This window comes from Rhinoderma darwinii, chromosome 7 (assembly GCF_050947455.1).
Source record: "Rhinoderma darwinii isolate aRhiDar2 chromosome 7, aRhiDar2.hap1, whole genome shotgun sequence".
Lineage (NCBI taxonomy): Eukaryota > Metazoa > Chordata > Amphibia > Anura > Rhinodermatidae > Rhinoderma > Rhinoderma darwinii.
In genome coordinates this window covers 30,974,998-30,995,135 of record NC_134693.1, presented here as the reverse complement: position 1 = coordinate 30,995,135, position 20,138 = coordinate 30,974,998, and the positions used below count along the sequence as shown (strand labels likewise).

The 20,138-nt window shown below is 43.5% G+C and overlaps 1 protein-coding gene across 1 annotated transcript; it reads right to left on the bottom strand.

Annotated features, from left to right (window-relative positions):
* Window positions 1-2,735: 2,735 nt before the first annotated feature.
* FAM20B (FAM20B glycosaminoglycan xylosylkinase) lies at window positions 2,736-20,138 on the bottom strand. Its single transcript, XM_075833111.1, has 8 exons — window positions 19,988-20,138; window positions 12,757-13,216; window positions 11,085-11,171; window positions 10,793-10,902; window positions 10,493-10,664; window positions 9,075-9,266; window positions 5,572-5,631; window positions 2,736-5,491 (listed from the first exon to the last, which is right to left on the bottom strand). The coding sequence occupies exons 2-8, from the start codon at window positions 13,131-13,133 to the stop codon at window positions 5,260-5,262; spliced, it is 1,230 nt and encodes a 409-aa protein (XP_075689226.1). The 5' UTR covers window positions 13,134-13,216; window positions 19,988-20,138; the 3' UTR covers window positions 2,736-5,259.

Genomic DNA, 20,138 nt, shown 5'->3' with positions numbered 1-20,138 from the left:
AAGTTCTTGTTTTTTGTCTCCAGCTCTTATACAGTCCTGTCTCCATGGCAACAGACTACAAACGTATACCCTGTGTAGTCTGTTCCTGCCGTCATACACTCTTCCGTCTTCTGTCCCCTACTTCTTGCTAATCTACCACATTTAAGCTAGCTAAAAGTAGGGGGCAGATCTCAAAGAGTATTATTGCAGGAATAGACTATACAGCGTTTTTTTGTTGTCTGTTACCATGGAGACTCATTGTTCTCCATAGGAGCTGTAGAAGCAAAACAATAGAATATTTTTATTTAAGACTATTTGTAAAATTGCCTCATTGTAGATGCATTTTAATGAAACACATTTGTTAATAATGGGGGGAAAACCAGATATGATCATTCAAAAGCAAATCTTCAACTCTGACCCCCTAGTATAAACAAATCACAGACCGTTTCTGGCTCAGAAAGGAGATGCATCATTCTTTTCTTTATGCCTTTCCATTATTTTGGCTCAAAATACTGTATGTGTGTTAGGGGCCTTAGTGCACACGTCAGTCATACAGAAGTATATGGAGTCGCATGAGCCACTACAAGATGCCTCTATACAGCATTAAAAGGAATGTGTTGCCAGCAAAACATGTTTTTTTTTTTTTTTTTAGTTAAACAATTAGTGTATAGGTGATTAAACATTGTTCTAATTTTTTTTTCACGAGTCAGGAAATATTATAAATTGGATTCAATTGGATTCTAATTTATAACATTTCCCAGTGCTGGTCACTAGATGGAGCCATTCCCAAAATTGCAGCATTGCATGTGGTAAAGCAACCACATTGCTTTATGCTGCAAAATTGGGTAAAAATCCCTCGCTCTAGTGAGCTCACAGAATCCCCCCTCCTTTATCCTGGCTAGTGCCGGGAGAAACGAGGGGTTTGAACGGTCTAACCTCCTACACTGTGTGTCGCCATTTTTTGAGCTAACACACAGTGTAGAAGGTTTACATACACTAGTAAATACACTAATTAATCCAAACGTTTTTAATAAAGCACTAATATCTTTAACATATAAAAAAAAAAAAATTGTGGTAACACTGTTCCTTTAAGCAAATCTCCATAATGAATATTTAAAAAAAAACTAAAAAAAAAAAAACGCCCTGGTGCGCAGGTACACGACTAGTTACAGTAATTATTCGAGCTCTGTTCTCTAATGAGCCGCACATTAGAAGATCTGTAGTTTTTCATTTATGCCGGTACCAGTATTATACACCCCAATCCCAGGCATTAAAAAGGAAACCCTACATTAAACTATTTTATGTATAAATTGGGGCAGATTTATCAATATATTTATTATGTTTTCTGGCACAACTGCATTAAAAACTATTTAGAAATCCCCTCCACCAGATTCAACAACAGGCTACTGAATGAGATATTTTTTTCTCTCTGTTCACATCCAAAGCTAAATTCAGAATTTTGCTTGTTTCTTTTCTCCAGGAGGGCAGCGCATTGCAGGGACTCCAATGACAGAGCGATCCTATTATAGCGGACGTGATTGACAAATGTAGATAAACCGCTGTCTGTTTCCATGGACAACCAGCAGAATTCTGCTATTACCTTGAATGGACTTTTGCTTAGAATGAGGTTTCATTTCAAGCAACAGAAATCTCGGAGCAGAAAGGGGGTTGAGCTTTATAGAGCCTTTACTCTCCGGAAATCTAAGGCTGGGTTCACACGACCACATTAACGTCCGTAATGGACGCACGTATTTCGGCCGGAAGTCCCGGACCGAACTCAGTGCAGGGAGCCGGGCTCCTAGCATCATACATATGTACGATGCTAGGAGTCCCTGCCTCTCTGTGGAACTACTGTCCCGTACTGAAACCATGATTACAGTACGGGACAGTTGTCCTGCAGAGAGGCAGGGACTCCTAGCATCGTACATAAGTATGATGCTAGGAGCCCGGCTCCCTGCACTGTGTTCGGTCCGGGACTTGCGGCCGAAATACGTCCGTCAATTACGTACGTAAATAGTGTGTGTGCACATACCCTTACATGTATTACCTTTTTCACATGGGTGCCTCCTTTAAAGAGAAAATAGTTTTATTCAGTATATGCAAATGAGCATTTTGGAGCAACGAGGACGTCACCGTTGCGCCAAAACGTTACGTCTTCTTTCTCCTTGTCCATCCCCCCTTCTTTCATTGATGGACAGGGGCCAGGCAGTGCAATAGCCTAGTTCAGTGCTGACCCTGTAGTCTCCTGAACGTGCGCGACTGCTTCATAAATCAGCGAACGCACACTACACCCTTGATGTTTCACCGGTCTAACCGGCTGTACTGCGCCTGGGCCGATTACATCAGACTACACGCTCTTCTGCTCTGTCTCTTCCAGGTGTACTCTGATGTAATGTGCCGATTATGAAGCAGAGCCGCGCGCGTGTTCAGGAGACTACAGGGTCAGCCGTCAACTCTGCTATTACACTGCCTGGCCCCTGTCAATCAGTGACGGGAGGGAAAGAAGCCGGAGCAAAGGTGACGCCCTCGTTGCTCCAAAATGCTCATTTGCATATAAAGAATAAAGTGATTTTCTCTGCAAATGAGACACCCACGTGACAAAAACGAAACAACGTTAGATTCAGGTGAGACTACACTAGATTATTCTGCTGCTGGTTTGATCTGGACATTTCTGGTGACAGACGCCCTTGAAGATAAAAAGATAAATTCCCAATTGAATAAGATACAAGAACACATGGCATACAGCAAAGAGCAAGTTTGTGTTGGTAACATTTTATTTTAAAGTCCGTCCTAGTCTTGCGAACTCCTTCCAGTTGGGAGCACAAGTCCTAGAAATCCTCTTATACTGAACTCTGTAAGAACATAGCAGCTTCTTCACAATAATAGAACCGTTGGAGTGGTGACACGTAATGTACTACACGTGACATGTAAACGTCTGCACACAAACAGACAGAGCAATATGGCAGAAGTGACATCTGGAACAAAAGGGGACACGGAGATTAACAAGTCTGAAGCGGTTGCTTCCAGTGCTAGTAACAGGGGTTGTCCGGGATGAGGGGAAAAAAAAAAAAAAGGACTGGCACCATTCTTGTCCATACACGGTGTCGGTCATTATATTCATTTATAAGGTGATGGATGACCTGCAATACCAGACATGGCCTATGGGCAAGAGTGGCGCTGTTCCTGGGGTTTCATAAAACCCCTTTAAAAATTTAAAATCATGCAAGATGTGGCCCGAAGCAGACACAAACCACATTACTATGGGCTGCACAAGCGTATGACTGAGAATTTGCAATAAAATAGAGGCAGGTATTACACACAGTCAGGGTATGTTCACACTTAACAAAAAACGTCTGAAACTACGGCGCTGGTTTCAGAGAAAACAGCCTCTGATTTTCAGGCGTTTTTTAAAGCTGAAAGTGAAGCTTCTTTTAATTTGGAGCTTATTTTGAAGCATTTTTCTTAGTGTTCAATGGAAAATCTGCTCCAAAAGACATCTCGAGAAGTGACAGGCTACGTCTTTTTACGCTCCGTTTTTTAAAACAGCGGCGTAAAAAGACGCTCTGTATGAACTAAATGCTGTTTTTCCCATTGATGTCAATGGGCAGATGTAAGTAGGCATTCAGCTTCCATTTTTTTCAGGCGTTTGAAGGGTAAATGCTCTGAAATACACCTGAAAACACTGCGTGTGAACATACGATCATAATGAAATTTTTAAAAAGAGTCAAGTTGCATTGTGTCGTGTTACATTTAAAAACAACCAAAAGTTAAAGTTTCAAAGATCACTGAATATTAGGAATGGTGATTTGAAACGATAATACAACTATTCAGTTTAATAGCGGCACGAGGTGTATTGTCCTTCGTGAGTACGGCCACTTTCAAATGGCTGTATTAGGGGGCTTTTTAGGGTCCTGGACCTCCTGAAATTCTACTGAACCAGACCAAGAACCTTAAAAAGTGTTTGTATTATCACCATGCTAAGTTTTGCGTGTAATTTCATAAATTGTACCGTCACATCTAGGGAGAATGAATAGATTCCAAATTACCACCAGATCTGATAAAATAAGACACAATGAAGCCCAGAGGTGATGAAAAAGAGGGGTCACAATGTGAGTTCTAGGCATATATAGAACTGGTGCCCAATTATATCAAATAAAATATTAACCTGCTCAAAATATTTCTTCTCAGTTTCCAAAAACAGACACGCAACACTTTTTTGCTGAAATTACCCCCTCCGCTATCATTGGAGGATCTGCAGGTTCCTATTGCCAGTAAATGAAAGCATATAGTCAGGTCACAACTAATCCGAGCACTTGTCACTGCATAGAATATTCTCCATATAGAACCCTGTGCCATCCCACTGTGCTGATCTCCAACCAACCAGGTAAACCTGGTACAACCCGATGTTGGGTTTTTTCTAGATTTCGGTCCTCAGGTGAATGTTTTCATGACCATTTCTTCTCCATCTACTAGCAGAGAACGCAGACCAGAGGGAAACAGGTTAGCGCTGAAAGTATTGCTCTGTGTCGGTCTCATCCTTTACTTATAAAGAACAATTTGGACTGTGTACAGAAATAATAACATTATAATTAAGAGAATTCTGTGCAATGGCCGTCAACCGTTCAGATTAGAAGGGAGTAGGTGTATGGAATACAGTAAAATAATATGTTAAAGACTCAAGTAAGGAGAGGGTTCAATGTATTTTTTCTGCAGCTGCCATTTAAAAACGATAGACTGGCGGTAAAACGACGTCCCGTTGGATTTTTAATGCAGGAACTGGCATTATTAAAAGTCTAATAATTTTATGGAATTTGCCGGATCTCAGCGGTACACGGAATTCCTGCTATAAAGACTTTGCACCACATGGTTCCTGTAAAACATAGCAGCGCCACCATGTGGACACTGTGCAAATTGTGTGGTTGTAAACCTACCTCAAAAGATTAAGAAAAGCAAATAAACCGTCAAGGGAAGAAAGTCAAATAGAATAAATTAGAATCTGAAATAATTTTTCTCCTCCACACATTTTGCACCTCAAGCTTTAAAGGGCTTGTGATACCCCTTAAGTCTAGTGAAAGTCATTAACTGTAGACGTCTACATCATTCCGCCATAGCAGGGAAGGTAGGAGCCCTGCCCCCGGCCTACATCCCTCCACTGATACAAGTTGCAGTCTGTGGGGGGGAACTGTGCCGTTTTTACCAGTTTTGTAGGTGTACGGTAAAAAATATTCACACCATGTGGACGCTTTTGCAGTATACAGTCCCTTCTGGAGAATGCCAGTATTACACGTGAGAAAGCGTCATCCGGTCCTCCACCATCACAATGTCTGTGCCAAACTGATCTATACACTGTTGGACGGTTCCCATTATGCCCTGCAGGCGGCGCTCCAGTGCTTCTAAATGAGCTTCCGATAGGACTGGGTAGATTGGGTCATGACTTGTAGCAGAAAGCAGAGAAGAGCGAAGGGTGCCGTGTTTCAGGTGAGAGAGCCGGTTCCACGTGGAAACACGAATGCTGCAACCAGAGCACAATGTTAGAATAAAAGGCGGAATACGGCATTAGGCATAATAATGTAGCAGAGCTCGTAGCCTTACATGCAGCACTGGTACAGGGGGGCCAGGATACTGCGCTCATCCATTGATGGATTGCCAAAACTGAAAGAGAAAATAATATACACATTGTAGGTTACAGGTAAAGGATATACAGGAGACTGTTCAACTCCATTATGAGGTGATTTTTTATTTCTAGTGATGCTCATTTTTAGGATTCTTCTCTAAACGGTCTAATATTTGGATTTGCTTCATGTCAGACATGTTAATGGAGACCTACTAGTCAATTTCAGTAGAGCAACGAGGTCCTCGCTCCATTGAATCACTTCGTACTATGGAAACCTTGACCGCTCCTTACTCATGGCCACCAGGAGGTCATCGATCTGAACACTGGACGGGTCTTGTCTGCTGGACTGGTATTTTATTTTTTTTAAACCCCTTTAAAATAGGCTGCGACCTCCATAGAACAGGACAGTGTCAATGCAGCTTCACCCCAGCTTGGTGTCCATCGATAGTCATAGGGTTCGGACCCGGTTCCCAGGCTTCAGTGTCGTTGGCATCCATGGTGCACAGTAGTATCAGTAGCTGCCAATAGCCTGCGACAAACATGGCTCAAAACACCGGTTGTGGGAAAACTGGTATATACTATTTTAGTGCAACATTTACAATGTAGAACATAAACACTGGCACCTGTATCACAGCAGCGCAGACCGATGCATAGCAAGAACAGGGCGCAATTTCTGTTGACCGCTACATTCAGCATCTCGTGGTCACGGCTGCATGAACCCACGTTACACTTACTAACAATTTCCTTCATAAACCTCACCCCATGGACTTCAGTCACGAGCAGCAATAACATGGGATCAGGTGATCGTATGACTAGGACCTTGTCACATAACATAATGGTCAGGGTATGTTCACACTGCCTATTTTCAGACCATAAATGCCCCGAAAAACTGCAAAAAATATGGAGGCTGAACGCCTCCAAACATCTGCCAATTGATTTAAATGGGAACAACTACGTTTTGTTCCCAAGGTGTGGTTTTTTTTATGTGGATTTGTAAAAAGGCACGTTAAAAAAAAATAAAAAGCGCATATCACTTCTTGAGTCGTTTTTCTTATCGTCTCAATAGAAAAACAGTTGCAAAAACGGCCGTAAAAAAACGCTTGATGCAGAAAAAAAAAAAAAAAAAAAGCCTGAAAATCAAGGGCTGTTTTCCCATTTTTTGTTTGCCGTGGGAACATACCCGAATAGCAATAAAACACGAATATTGATGTATCCGCATGTGCTGGAATTGTATTGGCCATTTAGGACACATTAGATCTAATGGGGTATTGGTCAATTCATTGGCGGTCTGACTAAACGGCAAGTACGAAACAGACACAGTTTACCAAAGCTCAATAGTCTAATGCCTGTAATGCGATGTCCAATGTCTCTTCCCCCTCTGACGTATAATGTTGAGCTCTATTCACACTGCAATGAACATCGCAGTAGACTATGGTATTCAATACAGGTGGAAAAAAATTGCATGCCGATGCACAACGCCACAATGTAATTGCATAAGCTAGGTCAATGGGGCCCTATTGGCACATGTGGCGTATACGTAAGGAGAATTTCCTGTCACATGTTCAACGCACATAGCGAACACGGTGTGAACAGAGCCTTAGTCATCTCCAAAACTGGCCATAGATACAGGGGGTTCAAAAAGGATGGTGAAATAGTAAAGGTCTGTAGTTAAAGTAACATCCGCGGTAAATGGCCAGTGACTGAAAAATCAAAGTAAAACTGGCTTAGTTGCCCATATCAACCAATCACAGCTTTCATTTCAAAGAGCCAAATTTGAAATATTATTACATGGTCTGACATAAGATGGCGACGTCAAAGCAAGAAAACGCTTTTTGTGTGTTGTAATTTGCAGGAACGGGGTCTGTTGCGACATTCCAGTGAAACCTTCAGAATGAATAAGGTAAATGGGCTCTGCATAGAAACGGCATGTCGTGTTGGGTGAAGCTCCCGCCGTGTCACCCATGGATTTTACTGTGAACATTTGTAGTGTATCGATAAGACTTGGACATTGTGTCTTCATGTGAATAACTTTGTGTTCTGTTCTCTCGGTTGTGAATACCGTGGCTATAATTTTGCACCATCCTTTTTGAATGACCCTGTATTACATTTTTGTCGTAGAAACCTTCAGATTTCAGAGGGATCCACGAACAATGTAACGTGTATTGGACCCGGCCGGCTCTTTGCTTAGGACAGTCATCAGGGGAAACGTGGAGCCAACAAGTTGGATATTTCCTTGCTGATCATATTGTATTCGCTGGAGATGAGCAGCACCCGAGGTCTGGCAGCGGCTCGTGCCCCCAGGTCTACTGTAGTAACATTACATGTTTCACCAAAGTGAATGTCAGGTTTATGGAGGAATCAAGACCAACAGCCAAGTGATCGATTAGCGCACATTTATCCTATTTCATGGTCTATACAAAACATTGGTGCCCAGTCCTAGATTATAGTCTATTAGGGATATGGAGAAAGCTGACTGGGCACTCAATTAATTCTGTATAATGGAGAAAGATTAATCATTTTGCCCCCTTCTATTAAGGAAGGAAAAAAATGGCTCATCTCCACACTCCTATACCCCAGAACGAACACCCATGGGGGGGGGGGGGGGGGTGACGGACGACAGACAGACAGACACTGTTCTCGGGTGGGTTTGCACCAATGATTATTTTTCTATGCAATTCAACTAATTCCTACCTTATGTAATGAGAACAGCTTGCCGGAAATTAAAACAAATACAAATAATAATTTAACGGATATAAAAAATAAAAAACACCTCATGGGGATTGCTGTGTGTTAGGGCAGATTTACACGAACGTGTAATACGTCCGGGCCACCCGCGTGTGGCACGGACCTATGCAAGTCTATGGGGCAGTGCAGACTGTCCGTGATTTTTGCGCAGCGTGAGTCCACTGCGTAAAATTCACGACAGGTCCTATATTTCGGCGTTTATCGCGCATCACGCACCCATTGAAGTGAATGGATGCGTGAAAATCACGCACGCCCCACGGAAGCACTTCCGTGGGACGCGCGTTATTCGCGCAACAGCAGTAAAAGAATGAATGTAAACAGAAAAGCACCACGTGCTTTTCTGTTTACAAACATCCAAACGGAGTGGCATAATGATGGCGGCTGCGCGAAAATCACGCAGCCGCGCACCATATGAACAGGGCACACGGAGCTGTCAAGTGCCTTTTGCGCGCGCAAAACGCACACGCTCGTGTGAATCCGGCCTGAACAGGACGTTTTTTTTTTCCCAGCACAGGAATGAATGGCCTCCGAACATCCTACTGTGATCAATGTTGTAAAGAAATGGTTTCAAGCTATTATATTGTGTCAGACTTCGATTACCTCTTCATATATTAAATAATTAACGCTTCCTAAATAATGGGGTACTGAACATGGTTTTAAAAAAAGCCTTGCTCTTGGCGCAGATGAATATCTATGCGGATTATTTAAGGTAGGGGTGATCGCAGCGCGCGCTAACCTCTTGGCATTGTCCAGTAGTATTAGCATGCTGGCTCCCTCGTCATCCTGGAAACTCTCGTAGTGATGGCGATCTGCATTTCCAATCAGGTAATCATAGATGGCGGTATCAATAATATCAAGAAGTCGCGGTCCAGCGTCATAAGGAGGAGTCTTCTTCACAGCATCACAGTAACTTTCATCATATTCCCACCTAATTATAATAATAATCTTTATATAGTGCCAGCATATTACGCAGCACTTTACAATTTATAGGGAACATGGACAATATCAGACATTACATAGTGACAAAGCTAATTTACAATTCAGACAGGAGTGAGGACCCTGCTCGCAAGAGCTTACAATCTATGAGGAAATAAGAGAAACACAAAGTGTAATAGTGTTTGTTCTGTACAATGGTCCGGCCATCTTTTATACACATGGGGTGGTAACATAAAGCTGCATGAGCCGGTCACCAGCCAGTATCCGTGTATGACGGACATGAAGTGAAGTGCAGTACAGTGTAAGGAGTGTAAGGAGTGTGAGGGAATCTTATTCTGATGACTAAAGGGGCCAAGGAAAGGAGTCAGATTAGGGAATGTTATAGGCCTGTCTAAATAGATGTGTTTTCAGGACACGTTTATAACTGTGGATAAGCGGGAATTAATCAGATTGTCTGGGGTAGCGCATTCCAGAGGACGGGTGCAGCATGAGAGAAATCCTGGAAACAGGGGAGTGGGAAGTTCGGATTATGGAGGATGTTAATCTAAGGTCGTTGGCAGAACATATAGCCCGAGTAGGCTGGTAGACAGAGAAGAGGGAGGAGATGTAAGGAGGTGCAGCACTGGGGAGAGCTTTGTGGGTGAGAGTAATAAGTTTCAGTTTAATTCTGAAGGGGATGGGCAACCAGTGCAGTGATTGGCACAGGGTAGAGGCGTTGGTGTAGCGGTTGGTCATAAAGATGAGCCTGGCTGCTGCATTGAGGATAGATTGGAGAGGGGAGAGTTTAGTGAGGGGAAGACCGACTAGTAATGAGTTACAGGAGTCAAGACGAGAGTGAATCAGAGAAGCAATGAGAGTTTTGGCGGTTTCCTCAGTAAGAAAAGAGCGGATTCTGGAGATGTTTTTGAGGTGAAAATGACAGGAGCGTGAAAGTGATTGAATGTGAGGAGTAAAGGAAAGATCTGAGTCAAAAATAACCCTGAGACAGCGGGCGTGCTGCTTAGGAGTGATGGTAGTGCCACACACAGAGATGGAGACATCAGGTTTAGGGAGGTTTGTAGATGGTGGGAACACAAGTTTAGAAAGATCCAGTTTCAGACAGAGAGAGGACATGATGTTAGAGACAGCGGACAGACAATCACTGGTGTTTTGTATTAGAGCAGAAATACAAGACTGGAGAACTGGATGAAAGGGAATAACGCTCATCCCATGTCTTACCTTGCCAACTTGCCTTCTCGATATGTTCTGCCCCAGGGGTGTCTGTGCTTCTGAAGAGGCCAAACATCAGGGAGCCAGAGAGTAACTGAACCCTCCATATTTTCTCTCTCGGCACAGGCGGGCTCTGTTTCTCGGCAGTAGTAACACTTCCCATAGAAGCAGGTGTTGTTCCCTGTAAGAAACCAAATAGCAAAAATAAGTGAATACAACGAACGACATGGGAGAAATTCATTAGTGCCACTTTTATATGTATGCGGGAATGATGGGAGTTGTGTTCCCTATAATCAGTTTCATACTGACCTTGTTTAAGAAAGGTGCTAAGCAGCTGCTCAGTAGCTACAGGTTTTATCTCTGTGATAAGATTCACATATCGGCCAACGACCAATGGGGCTCGTCTGAAGCCAAGAACCCTACATAAAAAAAAACAAAAAAAAAAAAAAACAGGGGGTCAAATATAAAAGGCATCTCCGCCTGTTTTCTGACATAACATTTGGAGCCCTATAAAACCTGTATTCACCCAAATTTTTTCATAGAAGAGATGCTTGGTTGAATCGGACAGGGGCCGGAAAACAGAGAAAAGTTGCAAACTTACCTATCTAGGTGAAAGGCGGCCACCTCTGCGTTATGCCGATCATAGCCAGCATAGGGCTCTCCCTCTACCACATAGTCTCTGCTGTATCTGGAAAATGGTAAACGAAACATTACAAAAAACAGGCACGTAGAAAAATGCAACAGACAAAAGGAGGCACCGCTAGGGAATACTAGAAATGATATTACATTATGTCATAATATCTCTGACACTAGCTGGCGCCATAGGTCAGAAGCTTCTATGTAATTCCCATTGTCTCCAGTCAATAATAATAACGTTTCAGGCAATGTCTATAGGTGGTCATACACATTACAGCAGATCACAACTTAACACTCCTGCTATCCAGCGTACGGTGTGGTCGTCCTGGATCAGCCAGATATGCCACATCACACATGTCTTCTAGTAGCTAGGTCCAGGAACTAGTTAATTACAGCAGCTGTTTTAGTAAATATGGAGCTATAACCCTGTCAGGTTTCTCATAAAAACTCCTTATTGACACAGGGTTCAATCTATGGCAGCAACCTAAAGGGTGGAAACCTATACTCACGTGGGATGGTTCATGGCGCTTTTAATATAAAAGTAACGCACTCACTTATTAGTTTTCAATGGCAAAGATGTCCTGATCAGTGTTCCCTGCCCGTCCTGATCAGTGTTCCCTGCCCGCCTTACCACCTGGCTCTGGAGTATTTCATCCAGCCCCTCCCCCACATGACCATCGATGCTCCAGATTTCCAGGCCTCTTTCTCCCGCACCGAGCAGCTCCGTGTGACGACGTCACAGCTTTCTGAAAAACTACAAACTGATCGGGATTACGGGACCGCTCCTCTGTTTGGACAATCAGGACATATTTGCAATAGAAAACTAATTAGTAAGTGCTTTACTTTTACATTATAAGAGCAATGGTCATGTTTTTTGTGCCTCTGGACAACCTCTTTAACCCTTTCATGACCAAGTGTCATTGACGCCCGTGTCCAGGTCAAATTTGTGATATGCACTTTTTTAAGCGATATCTTTGCAAACGCTTTGAATATCACAACCATTTGTCTTAGTTTTTTTTTTTACAAGACATATGAGGCGTATGTATGCACACTAATATATATATATAGTTGAAGCTCTAACAACTAGTCTTCTCTCTGGCATTTATCGCTGTAAGGAGAGGGTGAAGAAGGCTTTATTCACACATACATACATATTTTATTTGTTACGTTATTTTAGTCCCAGCTACCTGAAAACATTGGCACTGTAGATAGTGCCAGTGCCCACATAATACACACTAGATATTACCACAGTGCCCCCTGTAGGTAGTGCCCAGAGTGCCAGTGCCCATGTAGATAGTGCCACACCCAGTTTATAGCACCCCCACTTGTAAGTCGCACCACACCCCCTGTAGATCATGCGCCAGTGCCCACATAGTGCCAAAGCTCCCATTTTAGATTCAAGGGCTCTGAAAGTCCCAGCAGACATGAGTGCGCAGCACTGCTTACAATGTTCCAGCCTGCCAACAATTATATACAAGACAACTTCATGGGGCATCGGCAGTTGGCACATATATAGCCGTATGGCAAATTGGCAACTTGATCAGTAGTTGGACAAGATTTTCACTCCAGATTCTTTTAGCTAGGTAAGGAGGGGTGTACATACAGTATCAGCGTGCACACCCACACTAAACTCTTACCTTTTTGGCTTGAAGACCACCTTTTGTCCACCATCAAGGACTAACAGGGCTTTGAGCTGTGTACCTTTGTAGCCCACGTCCGCTCTTATGATTTTTTTCGTTGCCATGGCGTGTAGCACAGCACCCATTTCCGGAGTATCTTCAGGATACACCTCTCTCGGGACAACCCATTGAGATGCAATTTCCCAGGGAGATTGTAACGTGTGCTCCAGCCGAGAGTCCATGGTAAGTGGCAGGCCAGACATCATGCGCTGGAAAGACAGCTGGTCTTGTCTTTGAGCTGCAGAGGTCTCCAATCTGTCCAGCAGTAGAAGTTTAGTAAGGACTAAAATGACCAGCAGCAAAGCCAAAACCACAACTCGTTGCTTCAGCTTCATGATGACCCAATGATGTGGGCTAACCGTGAAAGAAGCATGCAGCACACATACAGGACATCACCGCACCGGATCCTCACCGGAACCTATGGAAAAGATGGAGAAACGGTTCACTCTGATGCATTCTCATACCTTAAAAAGCGATATACGCCTTTGACCTTTTTATTAAAAAATAAATAAATCCCTTTCAATCAGTGTGTTTGGTGAAACGTTATAATTTCAGTAGTTTTTATTAAAACTTATTCTAAGAGATATAGCTGCATCGCTCGCCAAGACCTGAATCCGTCAGTACCGCAGACCTGACGTGTTCAGCGTCAGCGGGTCCTGCGTGGAACTTGGATGTGATCGATTACAGGTGGATCTTGTGTGTTAGACACACAGGACCCGCTGACACGGAACCAGTCAGTCCCGTGGACCTGACAGGAACAGGATTTAGTGAATGATACAGAGCAGCTGTATCTCAAAGTAAAAATAATTTAATAAAAACGAATTATAAAGTTCCACAAAACAAACTGATTGAAGTTTGTATTGAGAAAAAAAAAAAATCCCCTTTAATAAAGCATTATCACCTATCCACCTATCACAAGAACAGGCTTACCTTGCCTTTCCTGGGAGCCCCATAGGAATGGAGCGGTAGTGCGAATGCTCGGCCACTGCTCCATTCATTTCTATGGGGCTCCTAGGAACGGCATTGTACGCCCATTCCCGTGATCGGTCGGCCCCCACCGATCAGATATTTATCACCTATCCTGTGGATAGGTGATAAATCTTGATTATGGGAAAACCCCTTTAAATGCACATATAAAGTAATAGGCTACCGCCATGTCTCTGCACGCTTACAAAGCAATGATAGTTTTGGAAGACTATTCTCCAACTTTGCCCTTTATTTAGGCAACGGTCTCAGCCATATTTGGTTGGATTGTGTGTCAAATTTTTGGGAACAGAGTCCCTTCTGATCCAGCACCGTCAGCGCTGCAACACTGTCCCAGTCCTCAGGATGAGCTAAAAACGGCCCTGAGGGAGAGGACGTCAATCTAGACAGTGAAACAAATGAACCCGATATATAAGTGTATACAGATGTACCACCAGCACCCCTAGGACTAGCTGCCACAGAGAGGACAATGGTGGGCAGGAACCCGTATAGGATCATGGAATAGCGGATTGTTGGTGAAGAATCAGAGGGGGGGGGGGGGGGGGGGGAGAAGAAATAAATAGTGGAGAACATCCTTATCACAACATGGCAGTGCGGTTATTCCGTGCATTAAAAGGTCTATAGATAGAAGCTTACACATTACCACTGTTATGCCAAGAGAAAGTTCCCTTTTGTTGTAGATTTGCTTATATATTAGGTAATTGCTGAAGTATAACATGACGCTCCTGTAAATAACGCTCCGTCCCCGTGTCATACTGCACCCTGCATTATCATATTATAGAATATTCATCTAAGAAGCACTGCTGCCGTGCCTGGCTGGGGTTACAAGTTCAATCCCCTTCCAGGGCAATATCTACATGTAGAGGCATAACTGGGAATAGCAGAGCCGCATAGTGAATTCCTTCATTCAGTTGTAATGTATTTCCACGTCCTATAGTATATCTGTATGATTGTATGTTGGGTCACAGTGAACTTATTATCCTCATTCTCCCTGCAAATAAAAGTGACCGAATGTGATTGATTGTAGACACAGGTGACAGATAAGGAGCGGCCGGCAAATAGTAAAGAAACCCTCCTGCCGGAAGACATGGGAGTAAATTGAAGGTACTTTTACACCGGCCCATATCGGCTGATGCAACGAACCTTAATCAATGAGACAGTTCGTCGATCATTTGCTACTTTCACAAGGAGCTGGTATGGAGATGATCGCTCGTCCCCGTACATTTGTATCGTGTCGGCAGCGCATCTCCCGGCTTACACAGGGAGAAGACCTTCCGACAACAATAATAGTGTTCACATTTAAAGCAATATGATCAGTAGATGGAGCGTTTGTTTATCTGCTGATCGCTGCCCTGTTTACACAGGGCAATTATTGGGAACCAGCGTTCTTTGAACACTCGTTTGCCCAATAATTGGCCAGAGTAAAGAAGGGCCTTTAGGCTTTATTCAGACTTCGGAAACGCTTTCATTACATGGGTATTCCAGTTACAGCCAATTAATGTTATTCTTTGTATAATGAAAAGTTATATAATTATACTAATTTACAAAAGACAAGCTGTGTTGCCAACGACTCACTTCTTGTCTGATTGGCTGCAGCGGTCACACGGCAGGTTGGAGCAGAGATACATAGTGATAACTGTAAGGCTATGTTCACACGCTTAACAAATGGCTGAAAATACGGATCTGTTTTCAAGGGAAAACAGCTCCTGATTTTCAGCAACTTGTCTTTCTTACGGCCGTTTTTGGAGGGGTTTTACTATTGAGTCAATGAAAAACGGCTCCAAAAATGGGAACGGAACGCCATTTTTCTCATTGAAATCAATGGGCGGATATTTGGAGGCGTTCAGGCCCCACATTTTTAGCAATTTTTCGGGTCATTTATCTGAATCTGCCGTGGCTGGAGGCGATGTCTGTTAAGTCTTCCATCGCTCCGGTGAAGGACCTGTGGGAGGAAGGGACGTCACAGTGTGAGATCAAGCTGAGCTGGAATGAAGAGAAGAGTATGACACGGATTGGTCAACATCATACACTTTTCTTTACAACGCCCACTTGGTCAAAAGTGAAAAAAAAAAAAAACACAACACGCCCAGTTGGGCATTGAGAACAAATTTGCATAAATCTTAAAATGTTCATAACTTGGTCAAAGATAATATGTTTTAAAAAAAAACAAAAAAAAAAAACACTAGTAATCTACATTAACCCCCTTAATGACCGGGCCTAAAAAAGGACTTAACCAGCTTTTTTAGTTTTTACCTCTCTGCCTTTCAGCCATTTATTTTTTCATTGACGTGGTCGTATGAGACCTTGTTTTATGCGAGAGAAAGTGTTATTTTTTTTCGCAGTTTGGGGATAGAGAAAAAATATTTTTACGGCGTGAATATAGGAAAAAAGCATCGTTTTTTTCTTGTTTCTTTTTTATCTCCGTCACGTTTCATGCTAAATAACCTGAAAGACTAATTCTTCAGGTTATTACGGTCGGTTAGATACCTAATATGTGTAGGTTTTGTTTAACGTAGGGGCAAAATAATATATTTTATGCAAAATAATGACTTTTTTTCAATTTATTTTGTTTGTTCACTTTTTTTTTTAAATTCCATTAGGGATAACTTTTCTTACAATGTATTAGCATACTCCTGTATGCTAATACATTATACGGTGTCACTTTGACGCAGGCTGCTGTTAGGGCAGCACATAGCCTGCAGTTCGATCAAACTTACTGAACAGACAGCCCTCCGTCCCTTTCTAGGTCCCCTGGGTTGACTGCAGAGGGATTCCCCGCTCTTTGATCAAGTGACCGGGTTTCCAGTGATGTGATCAAAGAGGGGAGTTCCCTTTGATCATGCCGCGGTCGCGGACCGCGGCGATCAAAGGGTTAAACAGCTGGGGTCCGAATGTTTTCCGACCCCAGCTGCATTTAGCAGGCTGCTCTGAGATCAGGAGCTGCAAGTTACAGCTCCTGCTTAGAGGACGAGCGCTCACAGGAGCGCTCATCAGCCCCTTCTAGACGAAGTACCTACACTGCCCACCGACAAAAGATGGTGGGTGGTCATTAAGGGGTTAAACTCATTTTATTAGCTTGCAGTAGATCATGCATTGATTAATAGAGAATAAAACTACATTCCATTCACCGCGTATACAATACAAAATATATTTCAAGCAAATGTACCTAGAAACATCTCAGGGAACTTACATCAATATACAGGATAATATTGGATGCCGGTTTCCCATAAGATCTATCCCCCTCTATCTTCCTCCGTCAGCCTTTCCAACAACGAACGCACTCCATTTACCGTATCTAAGGTCAAGGAAGAAGAGATCCAACCATCCCAAACTGGAGGGGGCATTTTCTATTACGGTATATTACACTTTCAAATGAAATTATTTTATTAACCAGGGATTTCCATTGTGTTATCGAGGGGGGATCTATCCGCCATCCATCGTAGGGCAAGAGCCTTTGTAGCCAGAAATAAAGTTTCTCTAAGGAAGATTCGTGTTTGATTCAGCCAGCCGTCCTTCCAACAGACACTTCTGGAGTTTTCGGTACAGGCGTGGAAGTGAAACTGGTCAAGACAACAATAACTTCTTCCCAAAAGTAACGAATATCCGTGCACTCCCATATAAGATGAAATTTGCCCCAGGAGAACGACATCTGTGACATTCTGAGTGTGGCAAACGACCCGTGCAATGTCATTGAATAGGAGTTAGATAGCTTTGATGTGTTCTGTATAATTGGGATAATCTATTATTCACTGGAGGAGAAACAAATAAATGCCTCAGACCATTCTGCCTCAGATAAGGGAGATTCTCATCTTTAACCCCCTAATGACATGTACACGTACATGAGAAGCGTTAAAGGGAGGTAAGGAGCGCGCAGACAGGCAGAGCACACTCCATACTCAGCGCTCCCATTACACAGCCGAACACTTACTGCAACAGGCGGAATCAAAGATCACTTCGATTTCGCCCGTTTAACACCTTAAATGCTGTGATCAATAGCAACCGTGGCATCTAAGACATTAGGAAGAGGGGGGCAGCCCCCTCCGACAGCCCATGGCCCCCCTCTTTCAATTTAACAATGTTTTTTCTTTATTAAACTGGCAAAATATAAAAAAAAAAACAATATTAATGTGGTATTACTAAATTGTATCACCCCATAAAATAAAGTTAACGTGTCACTTTTATTGAATTATAAACACCGTAAAACGGAGCCCAACAAAACTATGATGGAATTGCTGTTTTGCCCATTTCGCCCAACAAATAATTTTTTTCAGTTCCCCGATACCTTATATGAGAAGAGAAATGGTGCCATGAAAAACTACAACTCGTCCCGCAAAAAACAAGCCCTCATATGGCTATGTAGACGGAATAAAAATAAATAAAGATTATGGCTTTTGGAAGGTGGGGAGAAAAAAATAAAAATAAAAAAAAATTGGTCTGAAAACTACACCAGAAAAATGGATTTAGGTTCTATAGAGCCAAAGATAGCGGCATCCGGTGACCCCCTCCCCCTCATAACAGGCAGTGTGGGACTCGTCTCAGCTAATTTGCATATGACTTTGGTACTCCACGTACAATGTAGTACAGCGGGGCCGGTCAGCTGGTAAATAAACTCTGCACATGGCCTGGTGACACAGGGCTCAGCATTGGGGGACTGTGCCGGATCTCTATGGATCTATGAAAGCAGCGGTCATCTATTATTCTACACAAGTGCAGGAGGCATTAACTTCTCCTAAGAAGACGGCCGCCACGTGAAGCGTAAGATATAGATTTTGTAATTTTCTTCAGGCCCCATGCACACGAACGTGCTTTTGCGGCCACAATTCCCCTGAAAATCCACGGGAGAATTGCGGCCCCATTCATTCCTATGGCCCCATGCAAACGACCGTGGTTTCCAAGGTCCGTGCATGGCCCAGAAGCCTGGACCGCAGAAAGAACGGACATGTCTTATTACGGCCGTGTTCTGCGGTCCAGGCTCATAGGAAATAGTACAAGGCCCAAGCTTTGCGGCCGACTCGCGGGTGAAACTCCGAGACCGACCCAAAAAAATCACAGCCGTGCACATGGCTACGGTCGTGTGCTTGAGGCCTAAGGGTTTTTTCTGTACGCAAATACAGATACGATGGCTAAACATCCGTTGCCGTCCACAATTGTGGACGTGCACATAGACTTCTACGGGCGAGTCTGTGCCGCAATTGCGGATATAAATAGGACACGTTCCTATAATTTGCAGATCATTTCTACAGCCCGGACATACATCCGTAAATATACCGAAAAGTGTCCGTGGCCAATAGAAATGAATTGGTCTGCAATTTCATACGGATGATAATTACGGTCCCCACTCAGGTGACTTCATTTTAGGACTTCTGAGATCTACGGTTTTTAAAATAAAAATGGTGGGACAGAGGCTGACAAAGGGGCAAGCGATAAGGTCTGTGACGATGAAGCAGCCGTGGCACCAGACAGTACCACAAGAGCCTTCTCAGCCAAGGAGCCCAGCTCCACGCCACTAGGAAGTGCCCCCCCCCCCAATCTGGAGGGCTGTTTAGTGGGTGTCATTTTCCTCTATAGTATTAGGCGGTCACCAAAGTCAGCCCCTTCTGGTGGGGAACTCCATAGCACCCAGTATGGCGGCAACTCCAGCAGTCTCTATGGAGATGGTACGTTCTCGCTCTGCGTCTTCTGTCTAAATACAAACTGGTTGGGTAATTGCCTCCAATGAAAATCATCCCCTATATGGGAGTATATAGTAAAGTACTGCAGTCCAACCTGTGACAGTCACAAAACTACAGTTCCCAGCATGCCTGGTCAGCTACAGGATGTCAGGGCATGCTGGAAGTTGTAGTTTTGCAGGAGACACTCAGGTTGGAGGGTAAACGCCACTGGCGAATGAATACACGATCTATGCAGAACACAAGGTGGGCAGTAAATAGAAATGCCGGAATATCCCAGAGGCAGTTCTGACTTTGCCTTAAAGTGTCAGACTCGTGCAGTTTCACTCATAAAACAATTGTCTCATTACATCAGAACAATAATCTGGTAATCCGCTACCTGCACAGGTACATTGACCCGGCACCGCCTCTCTCCAGCACTGTACCGTATAATAAATCAGTGATGTCTATTAGAAGACCCAACTGAGCAGCGATCATCCCAGAACTTGCTACTCCTACATTCAAAGAATATATTTAACCCTATGGACTTCTCTTACCTGTTCACACTACTCCATGGCCACCGTCCCTCCTCCGCCTCTCTCCTCCCTCACACGGTGCTGTACCTTCGGTTGCCAACATTATACTCTCCCTCCCAACCAGGACACGGTGCAGCGTACGGCGGAACTGTCACCATGACCAATCATATGC